The following is a 12,660-nucleotide window of genomic DNA, read 5'->3' on the forward strand; positions in this document are numbered from 1 at the left end:
CCTCACGACGCCAGGACAGCGGAGTCAATCACCACCTTCCGGAGACACCTGAAACCCCACCTCTTTAAGGAATACCTAGGATAGGATAAAGTAATCCTTCTAACCCCCCCCCCCCCCCCCCCCCCTTAAAAGATTTAGATGCACTATTGTAAAGTGGTTGTTCCACTGGATATCATAAGGTGAATGCACCATTTTGTAAGTCGCTCTGGATAAGAGCGTCTGCTAAATGACTTAAATGTAAATGTAAATGTAAATATCGTTAGGCACAGGTTCTAACTTGCTAGATCCTAATGCAAACTACACTACATGACCAAAAGTATGTGGACACCTGCTCGTCGAACATCTCATTCCAAAATCATGGCCATTAATATGGAGTTGGTCCCCCCTTTGCCGCTTTAACAATGGAACTAAGGGGCCTAGCCCGAAACACAAAAAAAGCCCCATTTAAAAACAACCATTATTCCTCCTCCACCAAACTTTACAGTTGGCATTATGCATTCGTGCAGGTAGTGTTCTCCTGGCATCCGCCAAACCCATATTAGTCCGTCGGACTGCCAGATGGTGAAGCGTGATTCATCACGCCAGAGAACGCTTTTCCTCTGCTAAAGATTCCAATGGCGGCTAGCTATACACCATTCCAGCCGACATTTGGCATTGCGCATGGTGATCTTAGGCTTTTATGCACTTACAGTTTACTGGGACAGCTCTAGCAGGGCAGAGATTTGATGGACTGACTTGTTGGAAAGGTAGCATTCTATGACGGTGCCACGTTGAAAGTCACTGAGCTCTTCAGTAAGGGCATTCTACTGCCAATGTTTGTCTATGAAGATTGCATGGCAGTTTGCTACATTTTATACACCTGTCAGCAACGGTGTGGCTGAAATAGCCGAATCCACTAATTTGAAGGGGTGTCCACATACTTTTGTATATATAGTGTATTTTCGAGGGATTCACAGCCATCTATAGTTCATTGAACTGACTGAATATTTTAAGATTTGTATACATTGGCCACCAGGGGTCCAAAGATACAAACCTTCCACCAGGGGTCCATGGCAGAGTTTTAGTTTGGATTGCTCCTGCTCCCTTCAATAGTGTTCTTCACCAATCCCTTGAGGGGAACGGATAGTAAGGGGTGCAGTCCCCCTCCCCCCCAAAAATGGTGATATCAGCCAAGTGAGTAATACAAATAGCAAACAAGTTTAACATGTTAACATTTTAAACATTTCAAATGTCTTAAATTGAGAGATCTTGAGAGAAACATACAAAATGCAATGTATAAACGCCTTTCAAATAATAAAAGTGGTCTACAAATAAATAAGACAAATAAATGGTCTAAAAGTGTAGCAAATATATATATCGAGAGAGAAATGAAATTCTCAACCATTATGTACGTAAATATGGTTGCGTTCGCTTCCCACGATGCAGTACGTAACCAAATATTTTCTATTATATTGACAAGATAGTCGAGTGACTGCTTTAACAATGGAAATACATGTCCATGAAGATGGAAGGCAGGCGGAAAGAGAATAAGAGGGCAAATACGCGTGTGAACAACGGACACAACTCCGATATAAAGTTGTTTTTTCTATGTTGCTGAAATCCCATGTGCGTCTACTTGTATCAGTGCATTCGTGACAATCAAACAATTACGAAACGTGTATTCGATCAAATAAGCAATAAAATATTTTTTGACCAAATTCGATTCTTGTCATAGACTTCCTTACAACAATTTATCATTGGTAGTCTTATTTTCGTGGACAGATTTTGGGCGGAGTAAACCCTCTCGCTTTGCCTCTTCCTCTCTGATATAACTGGCTAGCCATCTTCTTGACAAGAATAAGGTAGGCGCTGTTTGGAATGTCAGTTCCATGAAGTGGGAAATAGTGACAGTGTATTCTTGGAAATGTGTTTCAATTACTTTTTAAACCAGTGTTAGTATATTGAATAATTTTTAATTCGCAAGTCAAGAGGGGAGAGTAGACTTGATCCGCATGATGTCTTACATACTTGTCCCAACGTAGAGGAGTGTTGTAGCTAGCAAGCTAGCTAGCTAGCAAGCCAACGTTAGCTCTTTGAGTGGAGTGGAGGGGTACGGGCCCGCCTCAGACTAAAGTAGCTCCTGCTGCTGGGGAGTTCTATCTGCGACAGCGGCCATCTGACAACTACGGAGTCGGGACATTACTTACTGGGCAGGCCGGTTCGGACGGACCAAAGCTTTGGATCAGTTATTTAATTGCTAGCTACTTCTATTGGTAAACGCCGCATTGCTTGAATTGAGAGGGTCGGTCTTCAATGTTATGAACTCGTAAAATGCAACAGGAGACGAGAGGAGGTAGGATGACAAACTCGTCTTGATAATAGAATAACTGAAATCGATGCAAATACGCTGTTTCAGATAGCCATTTGTCAGCTGATACTAGCCCACTCGCGTTTGACGCAGGATATTTAGACTGGAAGTTGTAAACGCAGGCTCTCAAAATGTCTAAAATGCCGGCTAAAAAGAAGAGCTGTTTTCAGATCACAAGTGTGACACAGGCTCAGGTGGCGGCCAGCAGTGCCACGGATGACACAGAGAGCCTGGACGACCCAGACGAATCACGGACTGAAGACGTGTCTTCGGAAATATTCGACATGTCCCGGGCTGACTATGAGCCGGAGGTATGTGATCGAAGTTCATCTGAGGAAACCCTAAACCATGTAGGGGAGCAAGAGGCACCTGGCGTTATACCTCAAGTTGGGCAGCTATCTGCAATGTCCGGTCCCCCAAATGAGGGTTTTGCTTTTCGAAAGGTGGGAGTGGCAGGCTCTCATGTTAGCCAGCAAACTCTGGGAACTGGTTCCTCAAGCGGCCTCCCTAGTATCGCTCAGTCCAGGCTCATGCAACAGCCTGCCCCAGTGACCAGTGGGGTGGCTACCAACGTGTCAGTGAGCACATCCCAGCCAGTTCAGACTAGTTCAACCCCTACTTCTACGACGTCCACAACAAGTTGCAGTTCGCGCTTCAGGGTCATCAAACTTGATCATGGTACTGGAGAGCCCTTCAGAAGGGGCCGATGGACTTGCACAGAGTTCTATGAGAAAGACTCGGAGGGTAACACAGTGGTTAACAGGACTGCGGATAACATTAGGCATGCCAATGCGTTGGACCCCAGCGCCGACAGGGACAGCGGGCTGGGGTTGACAGGTGGTTCGGCGGTTGCACCGGCGACTCTCTCAGGCCAGGGCCTAGACTCTATAGTGGATGCTGCTGCACTTAGTGCCTCGCACATTCACGCAGTGGACACACTGCTACAGCAGCAGCAGCTCCACCACCAAAACTACAACATGGGGCAGCCTGGAACAGCCACATCCAACGCTTTCCCCACCAACAAACCCATGGCTGTCTCAGTTCAGCAGCCAGCTCTGGGCACTATCCAACCCGCTGCCCCCCAGAACCTCCTTGTGGGGTTCAACGGTCTGCCTCAAACTGGCATCCACATACAGAAATCTCATAGCGTGCCCCCGGCAGCCCAGACCCAGCCGCTGGCCTACCCTCTCCAGCAGCAGCAACCCATGCTACAGCATCTTCCACTGGGACACCATCTATCCAACCAACCCCCAGGCCTGCCCCAGAACCAGGCGGACTACTACCAACACCACCAACCTGTCATGGAGGCAGTGGCCTCAGCTGGCCAGACCCTTTCCGTAACTAGCCTCTCTGTGGGACAACCTATGGGTCAGGGCCCGTCGCCGGTCATGACTCCCACCGCCGGGGCGCCGATGCAGGGCCAGGTAGGGGAGTTGGCAGTGGCGGGGGGAGGAGTCCCTTTACCCCTTAGTCAGCCAGCTCCAGGCTTGATGGGTGCAGGTATTGGAGGTGTTGGGGCCTCCATGCTGCTGGGCAGAGCCTCTACTCTGCAGCAGCCTGTGGGTCAGTACGCCCCCACAGGGATGCCTCAGCCCCTCGGGCTCCACTCCATGCCCCCTAGTGCCCAAAACGTGCCTACCGCCGTCGTAACCGTGGACACCAGCATCGCCAGCATGCCCACCACTGTGCCCAGTGCCTCCAACACCGCTGCAGCAGTCCCTGCCACCATGTCAAACCTGACCGCTGCCTTGTTGCCCGGGCAACAGGCCCCCATGGCCCGCAATGGCGGGGGGGTGCAGGGCCTCCTGGCTGCCGGGTTTGACCAGGTGGAGGAGGGCGGTAGGAAAGTGGAGGGCCTCGCAGCGGCCCAGCCTCCCGCCATCGCTGAGAAAAACCTGATGAAGACCCCAGAGCGCCTGCATCAGGCCGACAACCCCTCTGTGAACAGCCTGTTTGGAATACCCATACAAATGGACTGGGACGAGGACAGGTAAGACCCCACCACCATCGTTCACCCTGTTACAGTTCACCATAGAAGGGAATAACCTAGCTAGAAAGTCAACTAAATGCTGTCAGGCCACATACTATGGACTGTCAGGGGCAGAGCCATTCAGATACATGACTTAGGCCTAGCCTAAAATTGCCAAAGACTCCAGTCACCCAAACCATAGACTGTTCACTCTTTCACCATCCGGCAAACAGACCAACAGGCTTTGAGACAGCTTCTACCCCCAAGCCATAAGACTGCTAAATAGTCAATTAATGGTACCCAAACTATCTGTACTGACTCTCCATCTTGCACTGCCCTTATGAAAGCTCAATAGACTATATATACACACACACACTCACACACACTACATTGACACTCCCACACAAAACCCACACACATTCAAATACACTACATATACCGACAACACAAATGCACACATTACATGCACGCACACTCATTTGCTGCTGCTACTCTGTTCTTTATTTTAGTCTTATCTATCCTGATGCCTAGTCACTTTACCTTGCCTTCATATCTGTCTCGAATACTTGACCTCTGCACATTGATCTGGTACTGGTACTCCCTGTATACATCTCCATTCTTGTGCATTTAATTGTATTCCACGTGTCACTATTTTATTTTTAAACCGCATTGTTGGGAAGGGCTCGTAGGCAAGCTTTTCTACTACACCTGTTGTATTTGTCACAAATCAAATTTGATTTGATTAGCTATAGGGAATCAATAGCTCAATCTCCTTGGTTGAGGTATAAATTATTTTGCTACGGTTTCTCTCTGTAAGCAGTACAATTGGCAGGTTTTTATATCAGTGTGGAAAAACATTGCAGCTGTGGAGTGGTTTTATAAAGTGCAGGGGGTGTGGGAGCTATAAGTGTGTGTGTGTTCACATGGGGGAGGGTCTGTGTTTGAAATTATGTGGCAGCCAGCTCCCTGGACACAGTGCATTTGGAAAGTATTCAGACCCCTTGACTTTTTCCACATTTTGTTACGTTACAGCATTATTCAAAAATGTATTATCATTTTTTCCCTCCTCAATCTACACACAATACCCCATAATGACAAAGCAAAAATAGGTTTTTAGAAACGTAAATATCACATTTACCTAAGCATTCAGACCCTTTACTCAGTACTTTGTTGATCACCTTTGGCAATGATTACAGCCTCAAGTCTACTTGGGCATGACGCTACAAGCTTGGTACACCTGTATTTGGGGAGTTTCTCCCTATCTTCTCTGCAGATCCTCTCAAGCTCTGTCAGGTTGGATGGGGACCGTCGCTGCACAGCTATTTTCAGGTCTCTCCAAAGATGTTTGATCGGGTTCAAGTCCGGGCTCTGGCTGGGCCACTCAAGGACATTCAGAGACTTGTCCTGAAGCCACTCCTGCATTGTCTTGGCTGTGTGCTTAGGGTCATTGTCCTGTTGGAAGGTGAACCTTCGCACAAGTCTGAGGTACTGAACACTGGAACAGGTTTTCAGCAAGGGTCTCTCCGTACTTTGCGCTGTTCATCTTTCCCTCGATCCAGACTAGTCTCCCAGTCCCTGCCGCTGAAAAACATCCCCAAAGCATGATGCTGCCACCACCATGCTTCACCGTTTTTTTCCAGATGTGACACTTGGCATTAAGGCCAAAGAGTTCAATCTTTGTTTCGTCAGACCAGAGAGTGTTGTTTCTCATGGTCTGAGAGTCCTTTGGGGGCCTTTTGGCAAACCCCAAGGGAGCTGTCACGTGCCTTTTACTGAAGAGTGGCTTCCGTCTGGCCGTTCTACCATAAGGCCTGATGGGTGGAGTGCTGCAGAGATGGTTGTCCTTCTGGAAGGTTCTCCCATCTCCACAGAGGAGCTCTGTCAGTCACCATCGGGTTCTTGCTCACCTCCCTGACCAAGACCCTTCTCCCCCAATTGCACTCTAGCTACAATGGTATCTTCAACCTAGCATGCCTTTTAGCTACCTAGCTAGCTAGCTGCTCTACAGTTCAAGCTAGCTTGACTTGCTATACAGTTTGAGAAACAAGTTGAGGAAAAAGTAATTCAACAACTTGTTTTATTATCACCTGAAACAGTATTTATCCTGGCAAGAATGAAATGTTCATATTTTCTAATCTCCCAAAATACATGCGATCTCAGCCGAGAGCTGCTCTCCTCCATCTTGCATTGCAAACACTTGTCCGTTCAGTAGCGGGACAAGACTCCATGAGGATGACTTGACGCATCATAATGAAATATGTCACGATGTAAATGGGTCAATTTTAGAGTTAAGAAATCAGCATTTTCAAAACGCAGACCATCAAATCTGCATTTTTTTTTTAAACCTTTTGACCGGAGTTTTTATATTGAAAGTAAAGAGTGATTTTAATATTTTTTTATTTATTTAATTAAAACCATTTTTTTTGTCTGATCAGGGGCGTGCAACTAGGACTGACCCCATTTTTTTTTTTTTTTTTTTTTTAACATGTTGGGGCTAGGGGGCAGTATTTGCACGGCCGGATAAAAAACGTACCCGATTTAATCTGGTTACTACTCCTGCCCAGTAACTAGAATATGCATATAATTATTGTCTTTGGACCGAAAACACCCTATGTTTCTAAAACTGTTTGAATGGTGTCTGTGAGTATAACAGAACTCATTTGGCAGGCCAAAACCTGAGAAGATTCCTTACAGGAAGTGGCCTGTCTGACCATTTCTTGCCCTCCTTGATCATCTCTAACAAATACAGGGGATCTCTGGCATGACGTGACACTTCCTACGGCTCCCATGGGCTCTCAGAAGGCGGGAAAAAGCTGACCGATGTAATTCCATCCCCAGGCTGAAACACATTAGCGCGTTTGGCAAGTGCTCTATCAGAGGGCCATTAGACTGAGGCTCGTGCATGAGGGGATAGCATGCTTTTACTTTCACTCTCTTTGTAATAAAAAACGATTTCCCGGTCGGAATATTATCGCTTTTTTACGAGAAATGGCATAAAAATTGATTTTAAACAGCGATTGACATGCTTCGAAGTACGGTAATGGAATATTTAGAAAAAAAATTGTCACGAAATGCGCCGTGCTCGTACCCCTTATTTACCCTTTCGGATAGTGTCTTGAACGCACGAACAAAACGCCGCTATTTGGATATAACAATGGATTATTTGGGACCAAACCAACATTTGTTATTGAAGTAGAAGTCCTGGGAGTGTATTCTGACGAAGACAGCAAAGGTAATAACATTTTTCTTATAGTAAATCTGACTTTGGTGAATGCTAAACTTGCTGGGTGTCTAAATAGCTAGCCCTGTGATGCCGGGCTATCTACTTAGAATATTGCAAAATGTGCTTTCACCGAAAAGCTATTTTAAAATCGGACATATCGAGTGCATAGAGGAGTTCTGTATCTATAATTCTTAAAATAATTTATGTTTTTTGTGAACGTTTATCGTGAGTAATTTAGTAAATTCACCGGCAGTGTTCGGTCGGAATGCTAGTCACATGCTAGTCACATGCTAATGTAAAAAGCTGGTTTTTGATATAAATATGAACTTGATTGAACAAAACATGCATGTATTGTATAACATAATGTCCTAGGGTTGTCATCTGATGAAGATCATCAAAGGTTAGTGCTGCATTTAGCTGTGGTTTGGGTTTATGTGACATTATATGCTAGCTTGAAAAATGGGTGTCTGATTATTTCTGGCTGGGTACTCTGCTGACATAATCTAATGTTTTGCTTTCGTTGTCAAGCCTTTTTGAAATCGGACAGTGTGGTTAGATTAACGAGAGTCTTGTCTTTAAAATGGTGTAAAATAGTCATATGTTTGAAAAATTGAAGTAATAGCATTTCTAAGGTATTTGAATAACGCGCCACGGGATTCCACTGGCTGTTGAGTAGGTGGGACGCAAGCGTCCCACCTAGCCCATAGAGGTTAACCGACTGGTCGATTGTGTAGTCGATATGCTGTTGGCCGACCTAGATTTCTCTAGTTGACCAGTCACCAAAGAATTCATGGTGCACACGATACCTGTCTGATTCGCACCTGTCTGAGTGGACTAATCCATTGCGGAGGCTGTGGGGATGTCACTGTCACTTTTGTGCTAATGAAATTGTATATGTTATGTAAGAACAATGGTGCAGCTAATAAAAATATTATTTTATAACGCTCATTCTCCTGCCTTTAGAGTGGTCGCTGTCCATGGTTTTGAAACGCCAGTGCGCTGTTGAATTGGTGCCTTTTCCATGTTGCTATGTGCATAATAGCGAAGTTAACCAGCATATTGTTGTTGAGAACAATGCGGAGGAGGCAGCAGTGGAATTAGGAGACAGGAAAACAGCCCTTGCCTTAATTGTCTAAGAAAAGTGAGGAGGGGGGGAAACCCCAACTTAATTAGGTCTAATCAATAGCCAAACTGTTAAATGTGCCTGACTTTGTCATCCATTTACAGTACAAGTCAAAAGTTTGGACACCTACTCATTCAAGGGTTTTTCATTATTTTTACTATTTTCTACATTGTAGAATAATAGTGAAGACACACTATGAAATAACATAGTGAATCATGTAACAAAAAAGAGATTATTGAAAGTAGCCACCCTTTGCCTTGATGGCAGCTTTGCACACTCTTGGCATTCTCTCAACCAGCTTCATGAGGAATGCTTTTACAACAGTCTTGAAGGAGTTCTCACAAATGCTAAGCACTTGTTGGCTGTTTTTCCCTTCACTCTGCGGTCCAATTTATCCCAAACCATCTCAATTGTATTGATGTCGGTGGATTGTGGAGGCCAGGTCATCTGATGCAGCACTCCATCACTCTCCTTCTTGGTCAAATAGCCCTTACCAGCCTGGAGGTATGTTGGGTCATTGTTCTGTTGAAAAAAAAAAAATGATAGTCCCACTAAGCGCAAACCAGATGGGATGGCATATCACTGCAGAATGCTGTGGTAGCCATGCTGTTTAAGTGTGCCTTGAATTCTAAATAAATCACAGACATTGTCCCCAGCAAACCACCACCAACCAAAAATCTCAAATTTGGACTCATCAGAGTAAAGGACAGATTTCCACCGGTCTAATGTCCATTGCTCGTGTTTCATGGACAAGCAAGTGTCTTCTTATTGGTGTCCTGTAGTAGTGGTTTCTTTGCAATTTGACCATGAAGGCCAGATTCACGCAGTCTCCTCTGAACAGTTGATGTTGAGATGTCTGTTAATTGAACTCTGTGAAGCATTTATTTGGGCTGCAATTTCTGAGGCTGGTAACATTTTAATGAACTTATCCTCTGTAGCAGAGGTAACTCTGGGTCTTCTTTTCCTGTGGCGGTCCTCATGAGTCAGTTTCATCATAGCGCTTGATGGTTTTTGCGACTGCACTTGAAGAAACCTTCAAAGTTCTTGAAATGTTAAGAATTGACTGACCTTCATGTCGTAAAGTAATGATGGACTTTTAACAAGGCACACTTGCAAATTGAAATGCATTCCAGGTGACTACCTCATGAAGCTGGTTGAGAGAATGCCAAGAGTGTGCAAAGCTGTTATCAAGGCAAAGGGTGGCTACTTTGAATCTCAAATAATGTCATTAGTAGGGTTAGTATAGTAGCCTTGTATAACCACCATCGAGCTGTAGGCCTTAAGAGTGCATCCTGTTTAGTCTTAATACCGTTACTTAGGCCTAAACGTCAATATATCGGCTACTGTATCAATATTATCACACAGTATACAAGTCATTCATGAAATGTACTCAAGCATTTTACTTTTTAAATGAAATTATGAAGGGACCCTTGAATAATTAGCATAAACTATAAATAAACTGTTCCATGTTGGCAATTGCATTAACAAATGCATGCTACTGTTTTTAGTCTGTAATAAAGGCTTTACAACACACATTTTTAAACTCTGGTAGTTTTATAATTTAGTCTTTACATTGTTCCAAACGGTCCCCAATTTAATTATTTTTTTTTTTTTAAAGAAATTGTAATCTAACCTGTTTTGCACACAATATGCATACAGCGCTTGCTCCTTACCTTCCTCCTTTTTCTTTATCTCCAGTAGTTTCTACAACTAAATCAAATGTATTCCACACATCTGACTTCCCCTTTCCCTAGTAAATATTTCCCCGTTTTCAAGTTTCTTTTTCACGTCCTCCTCATCCATTTTGCTGACACCATCCCAACAGTGAAGCATGCTGGGATGTTTTTCAGCGGCAGGGACTGGGACAGTGTACAGTGTTTTCAGACTCCTTGACTTTTTCAACATTTACAGCCTTATTCAAAAATGGAATAAATAGTTTTTTTTCCCTCAATCTACACACAATACCCCATAATGATGTTCCAAAAACAGGTTTTTAGACATTTTTGCAAATTGTATTAAATGAAGAACTATAACATTTACTTAAGTATTCAGACCCATTACTCAGTACTTTGTTAAAGCACCTTTGGCAGTGATTACAGCCTTGAGTCGTTTTGTGTATGATGCTACAAGCTTAGCACACCTGTTATTGGGGAGTTCCTCCAGTTCTTCTCTGCAGAACCTCTCAAGCTTTGTCAGGTTGGATGGAGAGTGTCACTGCACAGCTTTTTTCAGGTATCTCCAGAGATGTTCAAGCCCAGGCTCTGGCTCGGCCACTCAAGGACATTCAGAGACTTGTCCCGAAGCCACTCCTGCGTTGTCTTGGCTGTCTGCTTAGGGTCGTTGTCCTGTTGGAAGGTGAATCCGGTTTGAGGTCCTGAGCAGATTTCCATGGTTTTTAAACCTGTTTTTGCTTTGTCATTATGGGGTGTTGTGTCGATTGAGGATAAACATTTATTGAATACATTTTAAAAGGAGGCTGTAACGTAACAAAGGGAAGGGGTCTAAATACGAATGCAGTGTGTACGTTTTGATGGAGGCTACAATCTATCTGCAATATTAAAGCGGATCAACTTTGGCACTGTGAAGAGACCTCTGGTGTCATGTCTTGTGGGGTATGCATGTGTTTTTGAGCTGTGGGCTAATAGTTTAAACAGACAGCTCAGTACATTCACCATGTCAATACTTCTCACAAATACAAGTAGTGATGAAATCAATCTCTCATGTACTTTGAGCCAGGAGAGATGAACATATTGTTAGCTCTCATGTACATTTAAGGGCCAGCCATGCTGCCCTTTTCTGGGCCAATTGCAATTTTCCTAAGTCCCTCTTTTGTGGCATCTGATAACACGACAGGACAGTAGTCCAGGTGCGACAACTAGAGCAGGTAGGGCCTGCCTTGGTGATAGCTATGTTAAGAAAGCAGAGAAGCACTTTATTATGGACAGACCTCTCCCCATCTTAGCTACTGTTGCATCAATATGTTTGACCATCACAGTTTACAATCCAAGGAGTTCAGTCTCTTCAACTTTCATAATTTCTACATTATTCATTACAAGTTTTACAGTAGATACAGGTTTTACTCAGAGCCAGTGGTAGGTCATTAGTAAAGATTTAAAAAAGGGGCCTAGACTGCTGCCCTGGGGAATGCCTGACTCTAACTGGATTATGTTGGCGAGGATTCCATTAATTCCAGTGGTGGTTGTAAATACCCTAGTAGGTTGACTGATAACCTGAACCAGGCTACAGTTTTAAAGCTTTTTCCTGAGTGGGCAGCTTGATGAAAGCCAGGTAATATTTGGGTCACCTGTTGATATCAAGCATTTCACACATATTATCCTGATACTGACTGTTGGCACTTGGTCTGTAGCAGCTTCCCACAAGAATGGGCTTTAGGTGGGGCAGGTGAACCTGTAGCCATATTACTTCAACAGCATTTGGCATGAAATCCTCAAAGCATTACAGGAATAAGACTCTGAACATAAACAGCAACTCCTCCACGATTGGCATTCCTGTCTCTTCTGAAGATGTTGAAACCATGTATTGCTACCACTGTATCATCAACGGTATTATCTGAGTTTCAGAGATAGTCCGTATATGAACGTTATCTTCTAGCAAGTTATCGATTTCATGAACCTTGTTTCCTAGGCTACATGTTAATGTGGGCTATTTTTAGCACATGTTTTTATTGCTTTACTGGGAGGCTTATCAGAAGTAGACATGACACTGATATTTATGTTTGAGCTGATAGTGCAGGGTGAACTGCACATAGTGGACTTCCTTCTAGGTCAAACAGCCTCAGTGGTAACAGAATAACTCAAGCTCATAGGCTCACGATTACTGCATACAATAGCTGTAGGGTTGACCGAGGCATTCAGGGGAGTTGTCTGGACGTAAATTAGGTTATTTACATTATGACTGCCAACACCCCTGGGACAATATACATTTGCAACAACAGCACTACAACAACTCGGCGACAAAATGATAGGGATTATCTGAGC

At 44.1% G+C, this 12,660-nt stretch overlaps 1 protein-coding gene across 2 annotated transcripts in view; it reads left to right on the forward strand.

Moving 5' to 3' along the window:
- The first annotated feature begins 1,798 nt into the window (after nucleotides 1–1,798).
- LOC106568740 (TSC22 domain family protein 2) overlaps nucleotides 1,799–12,660 on the forward strand; it is a 44,300-nt gene continuing 33,438 nt past the window's right edge. Inside the window, exon 1 of one of the 2 annotated variants that reach the window (XM_014139341.3) lies at nucleotides 1,799–4,337. In XM_014139341.3, the coding sequence (XP_013994816.3) occupies nucleotides 2,479–4,337 (1,859 nt within the window). In that variant the 5' untranslated portion in view covers nucleotides 1,799–2,478. The remainder of the gene's footprint in view (nucleotides 4,338–12,660) is intronic. The other variant, XM_014139342.3, reaches the window with a different exon arrangement.

This window comes from Salmo salar, chromosome 14, assembly GCF_965601325.2.
Source record: "Salmo salar chromosome 14, fSalSal1, whole genome shotgun sequence".
Taxonomy (NCBI): Eukaryota; Metazoa; Chordata; class Actinopteri; order Salmoniformes; family Salmonidae; genus Salmo; species Salmo salar.